The sequence below is a fragment of the Balaenoptera acutorostrata genome, chromosome 14 (genome assembly GCF_949987535.1).
Source record: "Balaenoptera acutorostrata chromosome 14, mBalAcu1.1, whole genome shotgun sequence".
NCBI lineage: Eukaryota > Metazoa > Chordata > Mammalia > Artiodactyla > Balaenopteridae > Balaenoptera > Balaenoptera acutorostrata.
In genome coordinates this window covers 17,472,149-17,500,087 of record NC_080077.1, presented here as the reverse complement: position 1 = coordinate 17,500,087, position 27,939 = coordinate 17,472,149, and the positions used below count along the sequence as shown (strand labels likewise).

General features: G+C 43.6%; 1 protein-coding gene across 5 annotated transcripts in view; it reads left to right on the top strand.

The window, feature by feature from the left end:
- The window catches only part of SASH1 (SAM and SH3 domain containing 1), a 255,831-nt gene that overhangs the window by 201,098 nt on the left and 26,794 nt on the right, over positions 1 to 27,939 (top strand). For 2 of the 5 annotated variants that reach the window (XM_057527624.1, XM_057527623.1), the window contains exons 9-10: positions 15,799 to 15,931; positions 21,512 to 22,347. In XM_057527624.1, coding sequence (XP_057383607.1) covers positions 15,799 to 15,931; positions 21,512 to 22,347 — 969 coding nt within the window. Of the gene's footprint in view, positions 1 to 10,635; positions 11,071 to 15,798; positions 15,932 to 21,511; positions 22,348 to 27,939 lie in introns of those variants that run through there. The other 3 variants (XM_057527627.1, XM_057527628.1, XM_057527625.1) reach the window with 3 other exon arrangements.

The window sequence follows — 27,939 nt, the reverse complement described above, 5'->3', positions numbered from 1 at the left end:
GTGCCTCAAAACTTGGGCCGAGTGTATCTACCTCACACGGGTGTTGCAAGGATTAAACGGCACCAAGTAAGTACCCAATGAACGGCAGCCTCTATTGCTTATGTGACGACCTTCTACCTCGCCAGTAACTGTCATTCTGAAAATACTGGAGTTCCTGTCAAAAGTTTTATTTTTGTACATGCCATTAACATGGCAGCAGCGCTTCTGCTTTTGCATATTACGGCAGACAGACTGGAGTTGTCAGAACAAGCTTAATGTAAATAGTGTGTGTTTAATTGGTTATGTTTTTACCAAACACATAATCAGTGTATTTTCTGTTTCAGAAGGTATAACTGTCTGTGGGCTTAGGAACGGGTCTGGTATGATTTCAGTAACATATATGGCCTTAGGATTACAGTTTGGGAAAAATAAACACTGATTGTATTGAAATTACCTAGGGCCATATAGTGACAATGAGGTGTGGGCTTCCATGCCCGTTACGTTGGGGGGTGCTCTTACAGCAGGCCCAGAAATAGTTGGAAATTTGGCTCTTTGCACCTGGCAAACCAGCCAGGTATCAGTACACGTCTATCTTCACTGGTTTGTATGGTCACAGGGAGTTGAGAGCGCTGCCTGCACACCCTCCTCAACACATCAAGGGCCACGTGAATAAAAGTAAATAACGACAAAATATCCAGATACAATATAATCTGAGGGTTATGTAACCTATTGTTATCACTTTTAAAATTTAAGTTAGTTTTCGGGCACATTCTGGTCTGTTATTTCTTTTCTTTTCTTTTTTTTTTAAGATTTTACTGTCACCCTCAGCTTCATCTTTCTTTCTTTCATTTTTTAATTTTTTTGGCCACACTGTGTGGCTTGCGAGATCTTCGTTCCCTGACCAGGGAATGAACCTGGGCCCTCGGCAGTGAGAGCGTGGAGTCCTAACCACTGGACCGCCAGGGACTTCCCTGTTGTTTCTTTTATTAGGTCGAACCACGTGAACTGGAAATATTAGCTTTTGACCTTAAAAATAGCAGTCTCATTTGTCCAACCTTATACGTAAATACCAAACAGGATCTACGACATTTACCCTAGCTAGCTGATTATATCTAAATACAGATATTTGTAATATAATATAAGTTAAGGATTGGCATTTAGATTTGCAATGCCAATTTCTTACTTCACTTTTGGGATGAACCTTAGGGAGCTTGGGGTAAGAGAGGATTTCCATTACTTGCTTAATGATAGTGACTCATCACATGTTCATTCCTCATTAAATCATTTGCCCTGGTACCAAGTCTTATATAATGGATGGGTTGGAGAGAGACCCAGGTCCTATCATGTTCATGCGTCGGATCCAGACTGAGGGCCGCTTCCAGCCTAAGCCAACTTACTGACGTCATGGACTGCCCATCACTTGTTCAGAGTCCGTTTGAACTGTAAGTCACTATATCGAAACTCTAAGAACTATACCCGGTCATCAAGGACATTCATCTAGAAAGCAATATTTTAACACAACCAAATTCTAATTCAAATTCTAATTATTCACAGAATAATTTCTGTAGAAATATCCCTTTATTCTCTACTCTGTCCCTTTTCCTTTCCCTCTTTGTATCACACCGTCTCTCATCCCTTGTTGATTGTACTATTACTAGTATAATTCTAATAACATTGCATAATTAGTTCCTACAAGGACACTTCTTGCCCTGTGCTTTTGAGCCAGAGTGTAGGTGAAAGAATGCCATCTTGAACATTCTTTTACTCATTCATTGTGCAAACATTACTAAGTACCTACTATAGGTCAGTCCCTCTACACAGGGGTTTATATTTGAGAAGAAGAGACAGACAAGTGGATAGCCTGGTTGGGGCCTTAATTGGAATATTTCTACCGAGTGTGTGAAATACGCACAGAAAGTCCATTAAGCCCCAGTGAGGAGAGTGTGGAAAGCCCAGTGAAGGTGACTGAAACTGAGCAAGAGTTCACCAGGAGGAGGAAGAGAAACCTGTTAGGTAGAGGGAGCAGCAAGGCCAGTGGCTTAGGTGAACAGGTGGGTAAATCTTCAAACTTGGGTCATATGAGAAAATGGATTTAAATAATAAAGTTTTTCTCAGTATCAATATTTTGACTAATACGGTATTGATTCTTTTCTTTGCTCATTCTTATTTATAAATTGGCTCTGTAATAGGTTGTTTGGTTCCTTATGACTGCAATTTGTTTTGTTTTTTGTTTTTAATTGAAATATAGTTGATTTATAAAGTTATGTTAGTTTCAGGTGTACAGCAAAGTGATTCAGTTACACACACACACACATACACACATTTTCAGATTCTTTTCCATTATAGCTTATTATAAAGTATTGAATATAGATCCCTGTGCTATACAGTAGGTCCTTGTTTGTTATCTGTTTTATACCTAGTAGTGTGTATCTGTTAATCCCAAACTCCTAATTTATCACCCCCACCCCTTTCCCCTTTGGTAACAATAAGTTTGTTTTCTGTGTCTGTGATTCTGTTTCTGTTTTGTAAATAAGTTCATTTGTATCATTTTTTAAGATTCCACATATAAGTGATATCATATGATATTTGTCTTTTTCTGTCTGACTTACTTCACTTTATATGATAATTTCTAGGTCCATCCGTGTTGCTGCAAATGGCATTATTTCATTCTTTTTTATGGCTGAGTAGTATTCCACAGTATGTGCATATATATATATACGCCACATCTTCTTTATCTGTTCCTCTGTCGATGGACATTTAGGTTGCTTCCATATATGATTGCAGTTTTAAAATTTATATCATCCGTGTTTTTCATCTTGTCTTTGAGGTCTCATTTAATTGAATTCATGTTCTTCTTTAATTATTTTATAGAGAGAAGCAACTGTTAGGAATTTCTTCCTGTTCCTTGAGTTATATTTTCTTCTGATAGGGAGATGGGATCAAAAGATAGAATCATTGTGTTTGTCCATGCCTTTTCTCTCTCTCTCTCTTTTTTTCCCCTTGTTATAGTTTGAGTAGTTCTCATGCATTTCTTTTCACTTTGATCATGCTTGGGTAGCTCAGGTCACATTTTCTGTTTGTGCTGATATAATGAAGATTACTTTTTGACCTGTTTGCCATGCTGTCAGACAGTGGAGTGTTTTCCTTCCTTTATTTTGTGATCCATTCATGTTTGTTATTGCTGTAGCCTAATGTAATAGCTGGGGACGTGGGAAAACCCAACCGAGGTGGAATGTGGTCTTCATTGGGATACCTGGGCTCGGCTTTCTCTCTCCTAAGAGTTTGTTAAATGTGCTGCATCACTGTTCACGTTGCTTGCTTAAGGGTGGGGGAATGGGTACACCAGAGCCAGTCTGTCTTTAATTTATTCCTCCAATTCCTGGTGAATTTCTAGAGGCTTCATTTCAATCAGGATCAGCCTTACCATTGACTTTCCGTCTTTTCACTCATTACTCTCCTGAAGCAATTTCTGCTGCTCTTAGATCAGAAAAAGATAAAGAAGCCCACACAGTTTGCTTCCTTTTCTGTGGGTCTTCAGGAATTTTTTTCTTAGCTTCATCACGGAGTTCTCAAGTTTAATATATTAGGTTATATACTTTTGTTTGGATGCTCTTGGTGGAGTATTTTTGCCAGTTTTTAGTAATTGTGCTTTGTAGGACACTATTGCTCATTTTGTTAGTTGTGGGAAGGATATTCTGTGGTTTAGTTTTCAGCAGTCATCATGACCTGATTGTTTTGCCAGTTAGATGACCACAAACAATTTTTCTAGCTCCAATTGATTCATTTTCTGAGCCAGTGAATCAATTGGGGCCTTCTGATCACAGCCATCAGGTGAATGTGTTATTCTTTGTGTTTATAGAAACACAAAGACAGGCTAAGCTGTCTTCTTTTTGGAAGTAAATTTGCTTATTATTCATTCTACAAACATAAGGAGAAGTGTGTTAAGGTCACACATAGATCGTGACTCTGGGAGGTACCTTCGGCCCATCTCCCTCCGTCTTCAACAGATGCCCGTGCTGATCAGTAGCCCAAGCTTGGGTTGGAGGGAAGAACTTGGTGTCCGCACCTTCCCTCCATTGCCTTCCAGGCTCCATCAGTTCTCTGTATTCCTACATCGTCGTGTGCCTAGGCAAGGTTGTTTGGCGGCCGTGTCCAAGAAGTCATCGTGCCTGATCCATGAATCAGTCAGTCTAAGATGCCATAAAAGTAATGTGACTTTGCAAACACCACCCAGTCTCTTGGGAGACTTAGCGCTTCTGGGATGAAAACTTCCATCAGCTCCAGAAACTAGAGCCTCAAAAGCGTATGTAATTGCCCTACTTGGCAGTCCTGTTCTGAATCATCCTTTTTCCATGGCACGGGCTATGTGAGAATCGAATACACTTGGGAATGAGTGGGTTTGGTGTTTTGCTTTAGCTCTTAGTGTGCCTGACACCATAGGTTTGTTTTGGGTAACACTCCCCCACTCTTTACAGAGGGGCCTGTAGAGTTAGTTGTTGACTACCTTCCCCTAACTTCTCTTTTATCTCAACTCACCTATTTTATATGACCAGCAGGGTTCTCTGACCTATGGGCAAGGTGACATAATCTCAAGCAGTAAAATCTTCCAAAGATTTACAGAGTGAAGGGGAAGTCAGTTCTTTTTCCTCCACTTAACCTCTCTCCTCCCCCAACTCCTTTCAGGAGAAGGAAAGGCATTTTCTCTTCTTCATGGAAACTTGCAGAATTGGGACAAGTGTGCTTACTTGTTATTCAAGTCTCCCTAGATGTGGCTGTAGGACTCCTGAGGTCTTATATTTTCTGGTTCCTTATAGGGAAAGTAGCAACATTATTTGGGGGTGATTAAAAGCAATTCAGAGTTCATGAGTTTTAAGAAAAAGAAGAGAGTTTATTGTGGAATGTAGCATCCCTTTGCTGTTCCTTTGGTTTTGTAGTTAGTTTTTTAAACAGTTTCTTTAAGTGAATTAAGTGCTGACAAGCCTTTGCCTCTAGGGGATGGTAACATTACCTCAAATTCTCACATACTTTTTACAAGTATGAGTATCATGTAATTATCTTCTCCTCCTCTGTCTCCTCCTCCTTCTTCTTCAAATCTGGTGACAACTAGTTAATTTTGAAACTGCCAGAGAGATTATTTCAGTGTTACACTGTACCTCTGGGACAAGAATGGAATTTCATCTTTTTTTCCATATGCTGACAAAAATCTCCTAATTTCAGAGGGCAATGATGTCACCAGCTAATGAGCAAAATATTTCTTACTAAACAGATGAGTCCTCCCTTGACTCCTTTGTGAAATAAGGGGAAAAAACCCACAATGTGTTTCATAGTTTATATAGTTACTGCAATTCATAAACACTTTTTAAAGTAATTCTAGTAATTCTAAAGTAATTCTCTTCTTCAAAGAGTGAAACAAATTTTTCTATAAACACAAAGAATAACACATTAACCTGATGGCTGTGATCGGAAGGCCCCGGCCACAGCCGGACAATGATGACTGGTAGCTGATCTTGAACGTACCCAGCCGGAGCCAATATGCTGCCCCCAAGGTAGGGAGTGACCTTGAATGCATCACTTCTTGGACCAGTGGAGGGAGATCAGGCATGTTGGAGAGATTATGAAATCAAGTTTGGAGAAGAGGAGGGCTGTGAAGCTGTTGTTGATTGGTGTCACATGCTGTTTATAAAGGCAGCAGCAGCAGCTGAACTCTTCTTTGAGCGTCCAGATAGGCAGGCATCTAAGGTCAGCAGGAGCCACGTAAACACGGGACTTCTGGGCTCATATAGGGACATGGAAATGCCCCCAAAGCCATGGCGAGTGCCCATCCCCTCACTGAAGCATGTCTCATTTTCCCCAGCCAGAGGTGATTTCGCCCACTTCTGAATCCCTGTTATCTCTTTGTTCCTCTTACCCATTTATCACAGTTGACTTACATTAATCATATTTCTGAACTTCTCTTGGGGCATCTCTACCCCCAGACTTCTGGATTATAACCTTTGTAAGTCCAGGTAAAGCCACCTTACTCATATTGCGATTCCTTCTTCTTCCTAATGCCTCGAATCAGTACATCCATCCATTGATTTCAATCAGGAAATATCTATTTATCGCAAATATAGATATGATCTTTAATTGTCTCAGTGGGGAAGAATATTGTAATGTTCAGTGTTGGCGGTTGTGTGAAGAAATAGGTACTCTTTTTATAACTACTTGTGAGATTTTAAAATAATACAGTGTTTCTTCTGAGCAAATTGTTAATATGTATCAAAAGACAACGATTCGCCCATTCTTCACCCATCAGTTCAACAATCTAATCATTTATTCTAAAGAAAGAATGTATTAGATGCATTCGAAGTTTTACCACAGTGTTCATCGGAGTATATTTTACAATATTGAAAAATTGGAAACATGCAAATGTCCAATGATTGAGGATAGTATTTAAGTAAAGTATGGTGTACTTCTGTGTCTGAATACTATTGAATCATTAATGTATTGTCATATTTTATTTTTTGAATATTTGTTGATGTGGGGAAATGTTCAAAACATATCAATTTTTAAAAGCAAGTATAAAACAGTTTGAACAGTGTACATTGAGGGCCCCAGGGTTTCTCTAAAGGAAACATTAAGAGGCAGCAGTGTGGCTCAGAGGGTCACAATTTTAAGCGGGCACTTTGTTTCTATTTACACCTGTGTTCATGTGAGGGAGGCTTTGGGGACCTTGTTAGTAACTGTGGGGGGGTGGAACAGCTAAAGATCACAAGGTCATCCTTTTTTTGTTTAAAAGAAAGTAACATAGAAGTGTATTGTGTGTGTGTGTGTGTGTATGAAGATATAAACCAAAATATTACTAATTTTTCTGATTAGGAAGATATAAGTATTTCCTTTCTCTTTTTTTCTGTATCTGCATTTTCCACAATTTCTAATTAAAAATATATCTTGTGTTAGTAAGAATAAACAATAAATGTTACTGAAATACAGATAGAGGAATGGAAATGACAGTACTTTTGTCCTCTTGAAGTTTAATGAAGGGCTAGTAATACTGCGATAATGTATTGAGCTAAGTCCCAAGAGAAAGTCTGTTAGGTTGCTTTGCAGCCACCTGGCCTAAGGAAGATGAGGAGGAAAGCCAGGAAGGCTTTCCAGAGGAGGTGACACATGAACTGAATCTTTTTTTTTGGCCGCATTGGGTCTTCATTGCTGCGCGCGGGCTTTCTCTAGTTGTGGCGAGCAGGGTGGGCTACTCTTCGTTGCGGTGCGTGGGCTTCTCATTGCAGTGGCTTCTCTTTGTTGCAGGCTCTAGGCGCGCGGGCTCAGTAGTTGCGGCGCACGGGCTTACTTGCTCTGCGGCATGTGGCATCTTCCTGGACCAGGGATCAAACCCGTGTCCCCTGCATTGGTAGGCAGATTCTTAACCACTGCGCCACCAGGGAAGTCCTGAACTGAATCTTGAAGGATGAGTAGGAGCTAGGGAAGTAGATGGGGGTGGGCAGAGATATTCCCCAAAGAGGAATCCTCAAGTGCAAAGGTGTGCAGGCACGTGAGAGATGGGGTATCTGAGATGCTGTGAGGAAGTCACAGTATGAGAACCAGGTGCTATGAGAGGCTGTTTCCACATGGTGTCTGCATAGCTGAGCGTAACATGCACAGAAACTGGAAGTAAGGGCTCTGACCACGCAGTCCTACTTTTCACAATATGGCCTTTGGACTTTGCTCTGAGGACCTAATGAGTAGTTCCTTAGAGTGGGAGTCAGATGCTCAAATCTGTCCTCTGCAAATTTGCGTACTTATATGTGCTGGGTAAGTTCAAGTCCACTACCCAGTGAACAAGACCAGCGATGCTCTTCCTTTGTGAAGTTGATCTGCCCTGTTTCCACCTTCCCTCCACCAAGAAGCGTCGCAGGGTGGCCTGGACCAGGCTAGTCTTTCGAATATCCCGCAGTTTACTCAGATACACAGCAAGGGCTGGGAACTATGGGGCTGAAGAGTCTCAACTTCTTCATTCTACGTGCATTATTTGCTGCAGGCCCACTGGTGCACCGGGCACCCCACTTACAAGGAGGGGAATGGACATGGTCCCTGTCCCTGTGGTCTCTGCTGTCTTCTGAAAGAGAAGCCCTTGTTGGGTGCCCCTGTAGCTCCCTACATGGAGTGTCTCCATAAAGACCTGCATCCTCCTCTGAGAGTGGCAGCAGTGACTGTTAAAAAGGGGGGTAGGGCTTCCCTGGTGGCGCAGTGGTTGAGAATCTGCCTGCTAATGCAGGGGACACGGGTTCGAGCCCTGGTCTGGGAAGATCCCACATGCCACGGAGCAGCTGGGCCCGTGAGCCACAATTGCTGAGCCTGCGCGTCTGGAGCCTGTGCCCCGCAACGGGAGGGGCTGCGATAGAGAAAGGCCCGCGCACCGCGATGAAGAGCGGTCCCCGCACCGCAATGAAGAGTGGCCCCCGCTTGCCGCAACTGGAGAAAGCCCTCGCACGAACCGAAGACCCAGTACAGACAAAAATAATAAATAAAGAAAGAAAGAAAGAAAGAAAGAAAATCCTTTAAAAAAAAAAAAGGGGGGGGGGTAAAGGGACTTCCCTTGCGGTCCAGTGGTTAAGACTCTGAGCTTCCACCGGAGGGGGCTCAGGTTTGATCTCTGGTTGGGGAACTAACATCCTGCATGCCGCTTGGTGCAGCCAAAAATAAGGGGGGTGGGCAGGAGGAGACCACTGGGAGGACAAGCAGGAGATGGGTCCTTCCCTCCACCCGCCTCACAAAACCTGGCTCTTAAGGCCCAGCTCCCTCGATCTCACACTGTAGAGGTTTCAGGACCTTCCAGGCTCCAGGCCTCACAGTTAAGGTCTCCTTTCATTCTCTAAAAGGACCCTAAGAGGCTTGTCACTGTCTGTTTTATAAATGAGAGTTCACAAGTGGCATAAAGGAGACCTCAGCCTATGTCTGTGGGATTCCAGAGTTCTGGCTCTGAATCCTGCCCAGAATCTTCTGTGTATCTAAACAGCCTGTTCAGACTCAGCCTCAAATATTGGCCATTATCACTTGCTTTCATGTGTTTTTTGCTATTTACATGGCACCTAAAACAGCAGTTTGCAAGAATTAAAATAGCTCTTGTTTGAATTCCGATCAGTAATAGATAGAATGCAGATGTAATAATCACTTACCGAGCTCCGAGCTCTGGGGGTCAATTATACACAATTATATACAAACTTTGTAAAACATCAACACTTTAACACAAATGTTATTAGATGAAATTTACGTGGAGGAACACTAAGACCATAGGAGTAGAGTGATTTGCTGGAGGACTTGGAAATTAATGCCAGGCTGTTCTAGCTCCAAAGTCTATGAGTATTTCCCCACTGTCTTCGGGGCATGCACGTTTTCTTAGTTTTCATGAAGTAACAAAGAAATTCAAGTGAGGCTTCTACTGACAGTCTTAAGGAATTCTCAGCACAATGATGCATGCAGTGTGGTTGTCAGTCTTGGGTGAAGGAAGCCCGGATAGAGTTAGGGTGGTGCAGGAGCAAAACCATGAAATGTCACTATCTTCCTCTGCCATTTACTGTCTGTGAAATGAGATCATGTGTGCAGATACTCAGCAGAGTGCCTGGGAATTGTGAGCATTTGATAAATATGGGTGATTGAAGTCCCACATTGGGAAAGCACTGCCACCACTTGTGGCACATGTGGGTCCTCAGATGGCAGTGTGGAAGGGAGCGGATGTGAAACCAGAGAGGGCATCAGGGAATGGCTTTGTGAAATGGGAAACAGACAGTATAGGGAAGGTGTGGCGAACCATTGTGGGGAGAACTAATAGGAAATTCGATAAATAATGGGAGGAGACATTTTGGGGGCAGAAAAATTGAGGGAAAGGGAATTTCATGCAGAGTGAGAGATGCCAAAGGGACCCAGGGAAGGAGAGCAGGACAGGTGCCCAGGAAAAGAGGGTGAGCTCTGGCCATCTGTGATACCCCAGGATCCCTGCTATGTGATGTCCTACCAAGAGAGGGGCCCTGGCATAGTACTTAAATAAAGACCCACACAGTGAGAGGCACCTAGGAGCGGGTAGCTCGGACTACACAATGGGAATACATGACTTACCCCACTGAATGAATTTAGCCCTGAAAATACAGACATGACTTACAACCTGTGTCACGGAAACTTCACAGGGGTTTTCAGTCCTGCCTTTTTAGATGGTGTTCTGTTTAAGTAACAGAACGTGATGTCGCTCCCTAGGCAGCCCTGAGAAAATTAAATGACCATCTAGTGACAGAGTCCCGTGCTCACATTTTAGAATCCAAGAGAACTCAGCTGCTCTGAAGTGATCATTGAAACAATTCGGTTAAGACAGTTTTAGAAGCATCAGTGAAGGGGACCTACATTTACTCTAGTGGTTAAAATAGAAAAGAAAAAAAAAAAACAAAACGAAGCGGGACAGAGACAGAAAGTGACAACTTTAGGAGAAAACCACAATCATAAGTTTTAATTCAGGAATTTCAAAAATAGCCCTTGGAAGGTGTCTATTTTCAATTGCGACGACTCCCTTCAGGGGGTGTTGGGAAGACTATCTGCAAAAAAGATCTTTTTTCAGTTCAGTCACTCGTGAGGGTGAGTCCTTGTCCCGGATTTGCTGAGATTCTCGCGTTCTTTTTTTCTTTCTCTGGAATTCCATAGACAGTAATTAAGGAACTGGAGGCCAGCGGGAGGTCAGGGAGCCTTCGTCAGTGAAAACAGGGATTGTTTGCCACGTACAACACTCCCTTTTTTCCTTGTGGTGAATAGGAGATTTGCTTAGAGCTGATGACTTCTGCCTTTCTTACAAGTTATGCAGTTAGCGAGGAACTGGGGAATCAGGCAGCAGGCAGCAAGCAGCTAATTGAAACCAGTGTCTTCACTTTCTTCTCCTTCGGATCGTAAGCTGTGCCGGCAGAGCCTGCCCGATCATGTAACTCCCAAGGAGCATGTTCGAGGAGTGCCTCACCGTCACTTTGAGATTACAGAGGTGACAAGCAGGAGAGAAGACGCGCTCAGAGTGGGGAGGGGGCGGGGGTCCCGGACGAGCTCAGAATCACCCCTGAGGCCTGCTCAATGCCGAAGCCGGTAAGTTCGCTGGACACGCTTCACGTGAAGGGGGAAATGTGCTTTCCGTCACTTCAAGGAAAAGCTTTTTAATTTGTTCCCGGCTATGATGCTTCCGTCTTTCCTATTCAAATTCCTCTAGATTCATCCTTCTTCCCTTGTTTACTTCCCTACCTTATAACCCAGAGCATTCTTTCCTAGCTTGCTCACCCGGCATAGCTTTTGGAGGAGAGGAGTGAATATTATTTTGAGAATAAAGCGGGCATGCGGGGGGTTGGGTGTACGTGGGGTTGGGAGCTTAGTTGCCACTTGTGGAGGTTTCTCGTGAGGAAGACTTGGTTTCGGGCAGCTTTGCACACGGCTTTTCATAAACCTACGATTGGTTTCCTTCTGTTGAAGGTTAACGCCATCGACATCGTGTGAATTTCACAGGCGAATATATCGCCAATTTCAGAATACTTTTCAGAAGTGCATAAATATAGTGTTCCCGTGTGTAGTTCCGGGGGGAGATAAGTTAACTTAGTCGGGACAGCATGCTACGTGTTTGGAGCTGGGGAAGCAAGCTGAGTAAGTGTGGTTCTGCAAAAGGCACAGCTGTAATCCTGTGCTCAGCAAGGTCTCCAGCGGTCCCCAAAAGGGTTCTAGTTGCTCCTTGCAAGTTCGGTTTAATCTTTATTACAGCACGTGACTCCTGTGCCTGCGCGACTGTGCCACGCAGCTTCTGGAACGCATTTGTTCTGGCGCATCATGATTTGCAAGAACTGTTTGTTACAAGGTCAGGGGCGAGTGAAGCATCTGTTACCGACCTGCAGTGTGACAGGCTTCAGTTGAACAATAAGGGGGTGCTTTTACTTTGCTCCATCCAGCACACACATTTTTGTATCTACAGATGCTATTAATTGTGTTCCTTTTTTTTCTGATTATCCTTAACGTAGCTGTGTTATAAAAAGTTCTCCACGCTGGCTCCATGTCTTTCCCATTAGAACATTGCAGATGTGTCAAGGACGCACATGTTCCAAAAGGAGCCGAGAAGGAGGGAGGCTCCACCCTCCGTCACAAGCCAAAAGGGCCCCATAGGCTCCTCCTCATTCAGCACCCTGGCAGGCGAATTGTGTACTCTCTCTTTAAAGCAGCTATAGTTTTGTGCCTTGGCTTGGTCAATTTGTTATGGTTTAAAACTGTGGAGCCAGCTGTCTGCAATCTGATGTAATGTTGCCATGGAAACCAGAAATGAAACACTTAAGCATTCACCACAGAATTACTACATATAGCATTAGCCAAAGTAATTAAAAGTTGAGCCATATGGGCTTTCTGGTGGAAAAATATGCAATAGAGAGGCTGGAAATTAAATGTTTCTATTTACAGTATTGTAAATCCACATCCTTTGGTGGGGTAAATCAATTGCCTTTTCTACTACAGGTTTGGAGGTGGGGGGTTTTATACAGATGATTGAGTTTTCACCTTCTAATTTAGAAGCTGGTCAAACTAAAGTTGATCTTAGCCCTGTGACCTGGGCTAGGACAGGGAGAGGAAGAGATACCATCTCGTGTTTGAATGTATATAAACATATACTGTTATTTTTTTTCACTGTAGTTTATTTAAAACCTGTTTTATAATAACTGAGTCTATTTCTTGGAATCAGTCATTCATTTTATATACATTGCAGATTTCCCTCATCTTCTACAAAGTTCCTCTAGGTGTGGGGATTTCCTTTATATACCCATATCTGTTTCTTAACTTTAAAAAATTCTCACACCCCCATCTCACACATATATCTCTGGGGGGTGTATTTTCTGAATAAAAAGACAAGTCTTTTCTTCAGCATTTGGGAAGTGGCACACGCTTATTTAAAAGGAGACACGTGAAATGAGGAATTTAAGCTTTACTCCTTAGTTTAAAAGAAAACTGCATGCCGTTTACAGAGTCTTTATGTTGAAACAGCTGGAGAGAATTTTTTAAAGGCAAGTATTTCACAACTCTTTTTCCTCTGGACCCAGAAGGAAGTGAGAAGTCAACACCTCTCTCAATAAAAAGCATCCTTGGGATATACTGTTCAACTACCTCCAGTGACTTCTGGGCTCACTTAAGAGGAGATTTTCTATTTTAAAAATGATATAATAATAAGATATATATATATATATCCTGAATGACTTTGGTTTTATCCTACATGTCTCTTCATATAAATTGTGCTGCATCTATCTCATCTAGGGTTCAAAAACATGCAATGCAAAGAAAGTTATTGGTTGCTATGATTTGTGATTTGTCCGTGGCAAACACCTCCAGACTTAGTTTTTTTAAAGAAAAAGAAAAATAACACTAATTCAAAGTTCTAAAAGAGTTCTTGTTTCTGAAAAATAGATGGAACATGTGAAAGCAATTAAATAAGTACCTGGAATATGTTCTTTTTCGCCCCAGTGAATCTGGGGCAGAGGAAAGTAGGACTGGTGGGGCATGGGGTGGAGGTAGGGGAGGTCATTGCCTTTAAATCTGTTGTCCTGGTTTAACTGTTTTGATTTCTCCCTGAAAAGCTCCTTCCCATGGTCTGTTTCCTACAAGTGATTTGTGTCTTCGTGGACTCAAGATTTTTGTATTACTCCTTTCCAGGTCCCATTTCTCTTTTTACTTCCCCCCAGCCCCCATGCACACCACCACCAGCAACCCCCAGGCTAGGTATGAGTGATCTTCATACTGTGATGCAGCTTCCTGAATCTTATTTATGGACAACCTGTGCTTATTTCATTTTCACTTGACTTCAGAATTTTTTAACGTGAGGGTTATAGATGGTCTAGATTTGTAGGTACAGAAGCTTTCTGTAATCAAGTGTTGACTCTTCTATTAGAAGTACTTGACTTTTGAGATACATCAAGAAGGCAGAATGTTTTTCAGTGTTTATGTGTAATTCCATGCACTGTGGTTTTGTTCAGGTGCTGATTACCCAGAATGAGGGCTAACCAAGTTCTCATTCCTCTGGTTGACCACTCCGACCATTCCATCGCAAACCAACAATTCATCCAAGAAAAAGTAAAATTCAAATCAGACAATTGCCATTATGTAGTAGAAGTTGTACTTATTATTTTAATTTGTTACATTTTAAGTTTTAGACCAAATGCCTTAAGCCTGATTACCAGCATGCAATGTATCCTCCGTCCCCTATTATCTGGGCGTCGATTTCTGCTCTTCATTACTGGGTAACCAGCAGTTAACCTTAATTCTGAAATGTGTATGCAATATTTTACCTAGGACCTTTAAAGAAATTGGACGTTGACATACTTCACAGAAGGGAAGCCTGAGAAATACCCCTGTCCCGATGACTGGCCATTCATGGGTTAGAATAATTATTCTTTAGCGAGTTAATGGTTTGCTTATAATTTGGCAGTGAGAAAGTGCAATGGCTCCAGTGCTGGGAACTCCAGGGCGAGGACAGAGGCCATGATATGGGTCGTATCTCCCTTACGTAGGGCCAGAGTGCTACAGAAATACTTGCGGACTCACAGCAGGCACTATTTTTTTTCTGCCTAAGTAATTAATATAATCCCTACCTCATTTGCTCTTGAACTGTTCTCTGCTACTCTTGCTTACCTATTTAGTTTCTATAAAATTGGGATCAACGAGAGCATTTCTTGGAGGGGGGAGTTCTCCTTATTAGGCTCGTGTTCGGAGATGTGGTTTGTTTTTGGTTGGAGGCATTTCTCTCCGGACTCTGTCAGTGAACTAGGCTGGAGGAGATGGAGAGAAGGCTGTTGGCAGGATGCGCGGGGTGAACCGGAGCCGCTCCGAGCGGCCCGGGCTCTGCGGAGGCTGCGCACTTCCGCCGGGCTTTGCGCTCCCGGGGGTACCTGCGCGCCGGGCCCGGGCAGCACGTCCGCTGAGTTGGAGACTCTGTTTCACATTTTGAACAGATAAAACAGAGGAAGCTGCATGTTGAATGTTGAAGCTAACTTGGAAACGAGACCCGCATTTTGTTCACAAGGAAAGGATTGTTTTTCGCTTGGGTCACTGCTGCAGAGAGACTTTTTTTCTCTCTCTCTCTCTGTAATGTTTGGTACTTGAGGGAAAACAGCTGGGCTGAGCATACTTGAGTCACTGCAGAGCGAAATGGGATGCTGGGGAATATGGACTGGACTGTATGGCTGAAAAGGTCAGCTTTTTCCCTTGTCCCTCGTGGAGGAATGCAGGGCCTGTCCCCATGCTGGCCTTGTGAGCACTCGGAAGGAGCTGGGAGAGGCCGAAGGAGGGATGGCTGAGACGTGGCAGACGGTCCTCACAAATGGGACTGAAGATGGCTCTTTGCATCTCTTCCGTTTTCCTGCCCTGCTGTTTTTGATTTTCGGGGAGGACTGGAACAAGTCAACAGAATTTGGGTTTGGAGAAGTAGTCGATGACCACGTTAAACAGCGAGTCCTGATGGGCCAGACAGAGAGCCTGGCCCAAACCACAGCAGTGTAACTGGAATTACAGGGCCAGCCTAGGAGAGCATCCTGCCCGAGCTCTCTAAGAGAGACCCGGAATTCATTGAGACAAATGCACCACATGCCGGGCCAGGGCATCGGTGTGCGTTGTGGTGCCTAGGACCTAATCCTCCACCAAATTAGACCTTAAGATGATGATACGTGTTGCTCCAAGAACCTGTTGGGCAGCTTTGTTGGTGCCCCAAGTTCAGCTGCAGAACTGCCAGAGTTCAGACTGGCCGTGAGGGCAGAGCTGCACCGGGCAATTATCTGATTAACTTTTCCTTTGTTTCTTTGCCAGTCAAGAGAGCAGTCGGATGATGAGACTGAGGAGTCGGTGAAGTTTAAGAGGTTACACAAGCTGGTAAACTCCACTCGCAGAGTGAGAAAGAAACTGATCAGGGTGGAAGAAATGAAAAAGCCCAGCACTGAAGGTAAAAAAGCAAACTCCACCCCGCTTATTCCAGAGTAAATCATTTGGGCTCCGTCTATCAGTAGAAAATATGAAAGTAGAAAATGGGTTGAGTTCTGGCTGAGGCTGGCGGAGGGAGAATTCGGGTCTGCAGGTGAGCAGGGCAACGCTCAGTACCTTCTGGAATGGAGGATCCTGGCGCCCAGCGTTCCAGGGGCTTAGTTATTTAAACATTACAAAGATGGGAAATGGCTAGTGTATGACAATGAAATCTTCTCGAGATGTGGTATGGCTTTCATTTTGACCTTATACCATTTTATATAAACTTTATTTTATAACACCTTCTGAGTGTAAGCCTCTGCTCCCAAAAGGACGGTGGTTCTAACCCTGTGAATTTAGTCCAAGTTTAATATACCTCCATCTCAAACAAACGTCTAACAAACGAGGCACTTAATGTCCTTTCAGATCTCTGAGGGATGATTTGTTCTTCCCGTAAATGGTCTCAAGTCTCAGTTCCAATGAGGCTTTAAGGACCTCGGATTCTACGTGGATCCTTAAGAGCTAGATCCCTGGCTAAGCCACTTGTCAGAGGAAGCAGTAATGTCAAAAGGGGCATGAGCTTGGATTTACTGCAGTGAATAGTTAACCTTTGAAGTGCAATTATGACAGTTTGAATCTCAACCGTGTCCATCTTTCTTATTGTTAGTAAAGTGCGTTTGCAGCATCTTGTAAAATTCTTCCAAAAAGTTACAATAAAAGAGTAAGATTTCCTGTTTGGAAAACAATTAGTGAATTGAAGGAAATACTGGAAAGAATTTTTTTTTTTCTTTTTAAAGCACATTACTTTTTAAAGTGTCACATCTACATTGCAAGGAAGTTCAAAATTTTAACATGTAGATTTAAAAAATATCATTATAGAGGCTTTTTTTTTTTTTTTTTTTTTTTTTTTTGGCTGTGTTGGGTCTTCGTTTCTGTGTGAGGGCTTTCTCCAGTTGCGGCAAGCGGGGGCCACTCTTCATCGCGGTGCACGGGCCTCTCACTATCGCGGCCTCTCTTGTTGCGGAGCACAAGCTCCAGACGTGCAGGCTCAGTAGTTGTGGCTCACGGGCCCAGTTGCTCTGCGGCATGTGGGATCTTCCCAGACCAGGGCCCGAACCCGTGTCCCCTGCATTGGCAGGCAGATTCTCAACCACTGTGCCACCAGGGAAGCCCTATAGAGGCTTTTTTGTCGTACATAAATCAAACCTTGGAGGGAACTGAATTCCCCTTTATTTAAATAGATGAGGGTTTCTTGTTGTTATTACTGCTGTTCTTAAAATTTTTGTTTGATGTAATTATCAGTTTAAATCCCCTGGAGGAATACTGAAGGTGAGGGGGTCGCTGTGGGAAAGTGGAGATAAAAAGGGAAAAGAAAAGAGGAGAGAGACAGAGAAACAGAGGGAGAGACAGAAACTCTATCCGCTTCACGGCCAGTTTCATAAACTTAAGAGTTGTGTTTAGTTCCAGGGTTTCATCTGGGTGTCTTTTGCATGGTAATTCCGGGTGCAATGCTGATTTACATTTGGCTGTTCTAATACCTGCCTGTCTGTCATGATTTCACAGGACAGCATATAGCCTGACTTCCTCTCCCCGTGGCAGCTCTTACTGAAATCACACACAGTGTCGTTTGGTAATATTAAGTAGAACCATATGGAAAAGCCATCATTCAACGTTGGGAGCGTTGCATTTTTAAAACAAACCTCATGCATGCTTGCCAAAATTAAATCTCATATATCATGCATAGATTGGTGGGTCTTGTCCGTAAATGAGATAAATGGGAGAAGTACCTGGTCCTGGGCCTGCCACCCAGGAGCCCCTTCATATGTGATAGTCATATGTGTTGGGGCAGCCTTTGCACTAGAATAACACTCATAAAAATGCAGAAATATTCTCATTTGTATATTTATGTCAGAATAAATCAATTCAACTGTCTCTGAGAGACATAGTTGAAAAAATGGGGAAATATACCAAAAGAGGTAGCTGTAGGGTAAAAAGTAATAACTATACGGACTTTTAGCTCTGAACTTTGATTCATCTTGGTATGAATTAGGTGTCCTAGATGGAAGATGGATTTAGTGAGTTTGAATCCCCAGTGACACGTCTGGTGTCTGGGGAGCTGGGGTGCTATTGACCAGGCTTGCCATTGTCACCAGGAGAGGCCCCAGGTGTGTGTGCAGCTGAGGTCATCCACTGCAGGCTGCACCCAACATCGTGCTAGATGAGAACGCCTCCATCCCTTGCATGGTAGAACTTTCTGTGGTTCCTCAGTAGCAAGAGAACTGATGCTGGTACAGAGAGGCCACCTTGGCACCTGCTTTGCAAAGCTGGAGAGATTCATACTCCCAATAACCCCCTCCTGCCCCTCGGCCTTCAAAGAGCTGATCCTTTTGACTTCCCTCATGCCTGTGCCAATACTAAGTTGTCTGAATAATAATAAGCATTTATTAATTAATTAATTTAATAGCATTTACGGAGAGCCTTCTGTGCACCAGCCACTTTCCTAAACACTTTAGATTTTGTGTTCCTGTTAACATGTCATCTTCAGAATAGCCACCAGAGGCAGGCACTAATACTACCCTCATTTCACAGATAAGGAAACTCCGACAGACACAAAGAGGGGAAGTAATTTACTCATGGTCACCGAGCCAGCTGGCCGGAGACACAGAGTTACGTCTGAGCAGCCTGACTCCTCTACCTCCTGGGTCTGTACTCTGCTCCCACCCCATCTCTCACCCCCCAGCTCTGGAGTCTTGGAAAAGCCAGGAGAGTTACAATCCATCACCCAGTCTTACCCTCGTAACTTGAGTTGCAAGTCCTTATCTGGGGGATGCATGACCTTAGACAATATGAACTTGTAGGCCAGGGCAGCGCCCTTCATCCAGCCATTTCTGTGTCTTCTACCTAAAGCTGATACCCACCCACTCTCTTCCCTCATTTCTCCAGTTCATCTGTAACCTGCTAATGAGTCATTAGCTTTTGTACAGTGCTTTTCAGCTTCTGAAGTACCTTCACATATCTCTCTTCATTTAATTTTATCCTCTCAATAGCCTTATAATAGAGACTAATAAAATAGGTAGGCAGTGGGAATTCCCTGACTGTCCAGTGATTAGGACTTGGCGCTTTCACTGCTGTGGCCTGAGTTCAATACCTGGTCGGGGAACTAAGATCCCACAAGCCTCACGGCACGGCCAAAAAAATAAAATAAAATAGGTAGGCATTATTACAGGTGAGGAAACAGACTCAGAGAGATGAAATAATTGCCCACCGTCATGGAGATGGTGAGTAGCAGAGCCAGGGCTGGAATCTAGGGCATAAATCTGTGTTCTCAGCATTAAGCCGTCCTGTATCCTGCCTCCTTCCTCTTGTCAGAATCACCTTTCCTTCCGTAGTCTGATCTCAGCTGAGCAAGAAGCAAATCACACGCCAAATGATGATGGAATGAGCGCATCTTGATTGTCGTACTTTTGACTTGATACTTGTACTTTCAAGTCAGAGGTGGATGGGAGAAGTAATGCTCTCTAAACCCAAGCAATCCAGTCCGGGCTGGGATTTCAGGCCTTGGTCAGACACAGACAGAAGAACCTGTACCACGTGAGGACTGGCCTCAGCACAGGCTAAGGTGGCCTCTTTGGAAGCATTTGCCATGTTTCCCTCCAAACTCTTTGCCAGATGCCGACGTGCCAGAACCAGGAAGTAGAGCTACATATATCACGGGCATGTGTGAACCAGCTGGTCCCAAACTCAAATGTGACACGGAAGTATTGGAATCTCTGATGACAACGCCAAATATAGAATCCAGAAAATTTCCAGACCACTGCTGAGTGACAGGTCCTTAACTTCCCCAAGGCCCCTTAAGACTATGCGTAAATAAGGGCCTTTGCACACCTCTGTGGACACCTGGGCTAAATATGAAGTCATGATCGGTGATTGGACTACTTTTAGAGAAAAGTCCTCTGTTGGGCTGCCCCTGCCACCAGGCTATGCCTCTCAGCCCCATCACTTCATCCCTGGAAGTGGAGGGTAGACTGTATCCGGAAGAGGTTGCCATTTTTACTTCCAGTAACGTGAGGACCCGTGGTCTCCAGTCCATATTAGGTGTCCTGAGGAAGGAGCGGGAGACATTCATGATGTGTGCACACTGCTTCTGGTCTGGCCAGTATTCATCAGAACCATAGACGCTGCTTTTAAACTCCTTTGAAAGATCCGGGAATAATTCTTGAGTGAATATATTTGTGCTGCAGATTATGGAGAACTTTGGACCAGATATAATTTTGAATCTCCCTCCCCACCACCATCTCCTTGACATCAAAATCAAACTTGGGTTGTGTTTAATAGCAGCAGTCCTTTTTATATTTGTAACTGTAATTCCCATCGGTTGGAAAACTAAGAAACTTCTGGAATTTTAAAGGCCTGCTACCAGTCGCTCATCTTTTCCCCCTCTGGAGTGAGCCACCCTCTCTCTTTATCTTTGACATTTAACCACACACTGGGACCCTCATCCCAGGTGGTATATTTAGTGCCATCCCTCTGTTCCAAGGAGCTTGGTGCCTTTTCCTCTTCACAATTCAGCTGGCAGAAAGCTGCAGTGCTCAAAAGTTTCCTTATAATTAAAGGGACACAGCCAGTTAGGATCACTACACCCAGAGTTTGACCTACTTCTTTTCTCACAGATGTTCACATAACACACACAGAAAAGAACTCAATTTTCCTGCCAGCAAGTCCAAACCTTTCCACTGGGCTCTGGAAGTCTTGGCTGGATACCTGGCTCCAGCGATGGCTTGAAGAGCTGGAATCCTTGAGAAGAAATGGAACACTCCATGGGGCTGCTTGCGTGTCCAGGCCCTCAAATGCCCTTGCTGCTTTGTAGCAGGGCCTGCGTTGATGGGAATGTCTGTCTTGGATCACCCAGTTCCGCAACTTTTTGTGTTTGGCTTATCAAGTGGGGACCATTTGTCAGTTGCATTTGCAATCTACGACCCTTTACGGTGTTTCCTCACCCAAACTTCTCCCTTGGTGACTTAATTACTTAAATGGCATATGTACCAGTAAATAAATCACTGTCAGCCACATGGCATTCATCACACTCTGACTATAAAAAGCCAACCAGACTCAACAGGAGAGCCTTTCAGAAGGGGGAACGATTCTGATTCCTAGCTTCTGAGGATTGCACTTGCAAACTGGGAAGGATAATTATCGTTAAATGCTAAGGAATATTGTGTTATTGATGGGCTTAGAGTGTCCAAATGCCATTTTTAATAGGTCTGTTAAGGTGTTTGGTCTACAAAGGTATTGAGAGGAGGAGGAGAAATCGCATCTGAAACCTTTTAACATTCAGCCTGTGTGAAACCATTATTTGCTCAGGTTATTTTCTTTTTTATATGCATTTATTTAAGCAGGAGCTGGGTTTTTGGAGGGTAAGTGATTGTGGGGAGGGACATCCCTGCGGTCGCCGCATGGTTTAGCTTATGTTTTGCAGGGCTGGGGGTCTAAAGACAGATCTGCGAGAGAACGCCAAGGTTTGTTGACGGGAGCCCGTGACTGTGTCTGTGTTGATTCCCTCCAGGCGGGGAGGAACAGGTGCTTGAGAATTCCCCGGTCCCGGATGAAAGGTCTGCCCTGTACTCTGGAGTGCACAAGAAGCCGTTTTTCTTTGATGCCTCTCCTGAGAAACCTCCAGAAGATGATTCAGACTCTCTCACCACTTCTCCATCATCCAGCAGCCTGGACACCTGGGGTGCTGGCCGGAAGTTGGTCAAAACCTTCAGCAAAGGAGAGAGCCGGGGCCTGATCAAGCCCCCCAAGAAGATGGGGACCTTCTTCTCCTACCCAGAAGACGACAAGGCCCAGAAGGTGTCCCGCTCCCTCACCGAGGGGGAGATGAAGAAGGGTCTCGGGTCCCTGAGCCACGGGGTAAGTACTGATGGCGTTTGCTTCTGTGACAGCCACCGTCGCCGGCACCACCTCCTGGTGTCCCTAGAGGCGGTTCAGAGCGTCCGGAAGCAGATCCGCTTGAAGAAAACGGATACTAATTATTCGTGTTCTAGAGCTTTCCTCTGCCAGCGTCCCTCTAGAAAAGGCATCAACAGCACCACCTGCGACCTGCAGCTGCTCCGGCAGAAACCCAAAGGGGGCGGGGTCTGTGGCGGCCCCGGCAGGAGGGTGCGCGGGCGCCCCTCCGTCAGCGAGTTCAATGTCACGTACGTGGTGGAGCGCAGCCTGTACAGCCACCTGAACCTGACCCAGCTAGTGCGTCCTGCCTCAGACAGGACCCTGAGCAAGGCCGAGAAGCAGGACCTGAGACGGTGCTTGCTGGAGGAGGAGGAGGAGGCCAAGAGGAAGTGGGCCGCCACGGTGGACCGCTGTACCAAAGGGGTTCTCTTGAGAATCCACCAGAAGTCCGTGAGTCACAAAGACGGTCATGGGGACGGCCTTGTCATTTCTGTGATGTGCAGTCAAGCATTATGGCCTTTCTTGCGTGCAGCCTGGCGTCCTCCCCGCTCTTCTCATGGTCTGTCTCTCCATCACCTCCATTCCTGCCCCCGCTTTCCTTGAGGAATGGCTTCTCCCTCTTTCCCATTTGTCCTCTTGCCAGTTGAAGCTGTTTGAGTTTTAATTTAAAACTAAACGTTGAAGCTGATCCAGAGAAGGGCTCTCAGAGTACAGGGGTGGGGTCTGGCCTCCTTCTAGAAGTGGCTGTCTTGAGTCGCAGCCATCGTGTCACTTGGCCTCAAGGAAGCTGATTCAAAACAGAAGGAAGTTTTGCCCTTAAAAGAGATGTTTCTTCTCTCAGTGAGTTAAAACAATAGGAACTAGCTCACGGTAGATTGCCGCCATCATCGTCGCCAATTTGGTGACTTGAAAAACACTGTAAAGTACTTCCTTTAATTACTAGGGGCAAACAGAAAGTTCTCAAAGCTAAAAGGAGAGAAAAATTAGAACTCTTTTGTTTTACTTAAGTATATTTGATGTGCTTATCTTTTTTTTTTTTTTTTAAAGAAATTCACGTTCTTTTATTTATTTATTTATGACTGCGTTGGGTCTTCGTCTCCGCGCGAGGGCCTTCTCTAGTTGCGGCAAGTGGGGACCTCTCTTCATCGCGGTGCGCGGGCCTCTCACCATCGCGGCCTCTCTTGTTGCGGAGCACAGGCTCCAGACGCGCAGGCTCAGTAATTGTGGCTCACGGGCCCAGTTGCTCCGCGGCATGTGGGATCTCCCCAGACCAGGGCTCGAACCCGTGTCCCCTGCACTGGCAGGCAGACTCTCAACCACTGCGCCACCAGGGAAGCCCATGATGTGCTTATCTTTTTAAAGAAAAGGATCAACGTTTGGAAATGTCCTCTACTGCCCCATAGATTATTCCGTACATAGCAAGGAATAAAGTACTTACTTCCAAATAATGAAATGGTCTTCAGTGTTATTACTGAATCATTAGAGACCTAGTAAAATTTATTTTCAGGGCAAGGCTTATATTGAACTGGAGAACATAGGGATTTAATCCCCCTGAAATTCCCACCCAACTTTCAGTTTGCACAAGAGCCCATATAAAATGGCGCAGGGTGTGGAGGAACTGTGCGCTTCCTGGCCCCTGGCGCCCTGCTTAATCCACCTGGGTCTGCTGGCCTGTCCCCTTTTATAGGTCTGAAGGAGTAGACTGACTGTACTGCCACCTCCCATGCTGGCTTCTCCCAGAGTTCCTTCACATTTGTAACATGTTCTTCCCCAGACGGTTGCTGTAATTTAAATTCATTCAATCAAGTTCTGCTTTTGTGGTCAATGCCATCCTTAAAGGATGCTTAGGTCCGTACCAGCCCTTAGGTTTTCCAGATATTCCCATGTGTTGACTTTCTTGCTCGATCTCCACTTTTTTCACATTCTTATAAATCTTGCAACACTTTTAATATTATCAGTAACAGCTTTTCCTCTGGCTCTTTGTCATGGCAACAGTCTCGGTTGGTTTTGTTTTTGTTGTAAAATAACAGTTCTTTGTTATTATTTCTTGTTGTCACTCCTTCAGTTCTGACCCACAGATCTTTTAGGAAATACTTGTGGCTACTTAGTCCTGGTATAATTTGTTTTTTACCTTCAGAGGTGTTCTGCCTAGTTCATCTGCCTCTGTACCTTTGGACATGACCTTGATAGAACAGATCCACCTCTTTTCTGTGAATTGATGACTCAGCCCCATGGGTTTAAATCATGCAATACTGAGAATTTTTCCGATTGAGTGCCTTGAGTTGCTCATGTATCCCTTATATTATTTATTGACCGGTTAATGATATAACTTCATCAGGACCTTCTCTCTAGAAGTTATATTTCCAAGATTTGTGCCATTGTGGGCCCTTGTGTGCACATTGTGAGCCAGTGATTAATTCTTCATTGACGTTTGAGTATGGACATTTGGACAAGCTTGTTTTCACGTACCAATTCCACCCCCTGTAAAAGTGGCACTCTGTAACCTCTATCCCCAGTACCAGCCTGAGGCTGGGTATTTTTAAAGTACTATGAACTTGAGGCAGTACTGGACAGTTTTAATACTTGCTGAAATACATGTTCAGTGCTAAATCAGAAATTTGTACATATCGTTTCTTGTTAGTATAACTGTACAATCAAGAAAACAAAATTTAATTTTCTAATTATTCAGAGAACATAGGGGAATGTAAGTTCTTTTTCTTTTGGCCGCACTGTGCAGCATGTGGGATCTTAGTTCCCCGACCAGGGATCAAACCTGTGCCCGCTGCAGTGGAACCTCGGCGTGTTAACCACTGGAGCACCAGAGAGGTCCCAGAATATAAGTGTTTTAACAACAGAAGAGGATTTTTTTTTTGTTTTTTGTTTTTTGTTTTTTTTTTTTTTTTTTTTTTTTTTTTTAATGAGGATCTTGAATCAGATGCGTATGTTTTTTGATTGATTGATTGATTGATTGATTTTGGCTGTGTTGGGTCTTCGTTTCTGTGCGAGGGCTTTCTCCAGTTGTGGCAAGCGGGGGCCACTCTTCATCGCGATGCGCGGGCCTCTCACCGCCGCGGCCTCTCTCGCCGCGGAGCACAGGCTCCAGACGCGCAGGCTCAGCAGTTGTGGCTCACGGGCCCAGCCGCTCCGCGGCATGTGGGATCTTCCCAGGCCAGGGCTCGAACCCGTGTCCCCTGCATTAGCAGGCAGACTCTCAACCACTGCGCCACCAGGGAAGCCCTGTTTTTTGTTTTTTTAAGGGATTAAAATAATTTCTTTACTTGGTTTACTCAAAAATTGTTTTCCTTTCTTCTTGTCATATATCTCTTTCATTTTATTCAAAAGTATAGTTTTCTTTACTCTTCAACCTTGATCTTTTTGTCTTTCAAAAAATGCCATATTTGCTTGATGAAACCTCAGGGAAATGACAATGCTTTGTACTCACTGGAAACGGTCACTTGTTTTGCTTTTTATTTGGTCATTCAATTTTTGTTTGGGGGAACAGACATGCATGACATTTTGGAATTTTGTCCATTAAAAAAAAAAAATCCAAACCCCCCCAAAACGTGTTTTCAGCTGCATGACCATTCCATTGACTGGCTCTTCTCATCCACAAGCATCTATCTAAAATGTTCTTGTAATTATCTGTACAGGAGATGTTTGAACTTGAAAAACCTCATTTAAGCTTTATTCATGTAGACCACCAAAGATTGGTTTACATTCTTTTACTATTCTCTCTTGTTTTCTCTGTTGAAAGAGTGCTGCTTCAAGAACTACCTGATATTACAGAAAAAGTTGGAGATTAGTTCAAGTGGTGCTGACGGTTATATTTTGTTCATCCTCCATTGATAAAGAAGAATCAGTTCCAAATATCTTAGCATGTCACTGGGAGAGGTTTTAGTTGGTAGTTAAGAAAACCAGTCCACTCTTTCCTCTAAACTTCTTATTTTAGGAAACAATGCATGCAGCAGTCATATGAAGACATAAATGAGCTTCTAATTTATTGCAGTTGTAGTTTCCACATAAATTCTTTGTCAGTTATTTCATATGCATCAGAAATAACATGCTGGGCTCCAGTGCTGCAGTCGGTGTTGGAATTCAAAGCAGGAAAGTACAAAAGCCGTAAAATGATGAGGCATCTGGACGCCATACTGTGTCTGTGGAGCCCTGAGTCACAGGAGAGGAACTAGAATAAAATGACTGCCTTTGCAAAAATGAGAAAATTTATTTGACACTATAAGCTGGAAAGGGAAAGTTAAAGTTAAAAATTAGCCTTGAGAGATGGTCATAACATTGCTTGCAGATTAGGGGATTTGGTGAGTGTTTTTGTTTACAGAGGTCTTCCTCTTTTTATAGAGTAGATACAGGTCCAGTTAAGTTGACTGTAAGGGAAATCAGATTGTCCATTGATATTTTTATATAAAATGAGAATAATGTCCATTGAAAGTTATGTCTGTGGTTGATTATTTAAAACAGCAGCAACAGCTTTGCTGAAGGAGAAAAACAGCTGTGTGATATCCTGAATGTCGGTTATCCTGAAATATAACACTTCTGTATCTCCTGGCCTTTCCTTCTGCTACACCTGCTATCTTTCACTTTTTGGCCGATTCCTGGGATTGCTCTGGTTTTACAGTTGAAGCTCCCAGAATTATAAGGCCCAGAGCTAAGCTCCAGTTCTTCATTTGCATATTTAGAATGTTGACTAAGCCTAAACTTCAATAAAGCAATTGTCAGGACAAGCTACCAAATTCTCAGTGTGGCCCTAATGAAAAGTAATGGAAGAAACCAACATTCCTAAAGTGTCTGCTTTGTGCCAGGCAGTGTGCTAGAAGTCTCAAATATAGGCTATAGATAGTATTTTACTAATGAATAAACCAAAGCTCAGAGAGTTCAGTACTCTACCTGTGGTCACACAGCAAGTTAAGTGGTAGAACCAGGATTTGGATCCCTATCTGTGTGATTCCATAAACCTAGGCACTTTCCTTCCTGGATGTTTCTATTTTCTCAGTTCAGTTAATATGTATCTAAGGTGTATTTATTTTAAAAAAGCAATGTTTATAGTATATGGTGTGCTTTTCTGTTCATTTCTTCCTTTTAATAGCTGTTAACTAGAGTTCTCTGAGAAACAGGTAATACAAAATATTGGCACCCAAATCTGTGATTCACATTTTATTACCAATTGCTTAAGAAGATAATCGGTGATAACAAAAATTAATGTGCTTTGAATTTCTCCTTTTTCTTAAAGATTTGGGGGTTGGTGGGGGGAGGTGGTGCTTGAGTAGCTTTTGCTAGAAAAACAACAGAGAATTCAAACCAAGTTCTGGAAATATAGAAGCACTGAAACATAAGCAGTTCCATAAAGTTTGAAACCAACCGAAAGGACAGTAAAGTTTTCATTCTATCAGTGTTTTTCCTATTGAAATTAAAGTAGTGTGGTCAGAGACAGCTACAGAATCAATCTTTTTCTTTCTGGGCAAATGTGGTGTCTTTTTATTTCATACACTCTGAGGAAAGGGTCATAAGTAATTAAGTTGGGCAGTTAGATGGGAGAGTTATCAGCATTTTTGGCTAGGTCAGGGAAGCAATGAGTGAGTAATCCTCTTGGCCTGATTGGACTCTACTATAAACATAACCTTTTTCCCTCCATCTCAGCGATTTAAAACTAAACAAAACAAGAGTCCCTCAGAAAAGCCTGCTGTCAGTGGCAGGGCTATAGGACTTCACTTCTGGGTTTCCAAGACCACTCTGAGCACATGGGTTCCCTAATACATGTTCCCTCATTATCACTACTGTATGCAGCCGATATTAAGGGGTCTGGAAGGGAAATTTTGCTGCTAAGAGACAGGGAATCTTAGAGCACTTAACACATGTATGGTTTTTTGGTTGGTGTATTTCTTTTTTTTAACCAGTTGGTTTTTGCCTGTGAAGGGGATTCTGAACCTCTGGTGTAGGCACAGTTCCAGTGGCCTGTGGAAGGGCAAAATGCGTGCCGTCTCCTTATAACATGAATCATGTATTTTTTTCTTCATCATTTCTCGTTTCTTA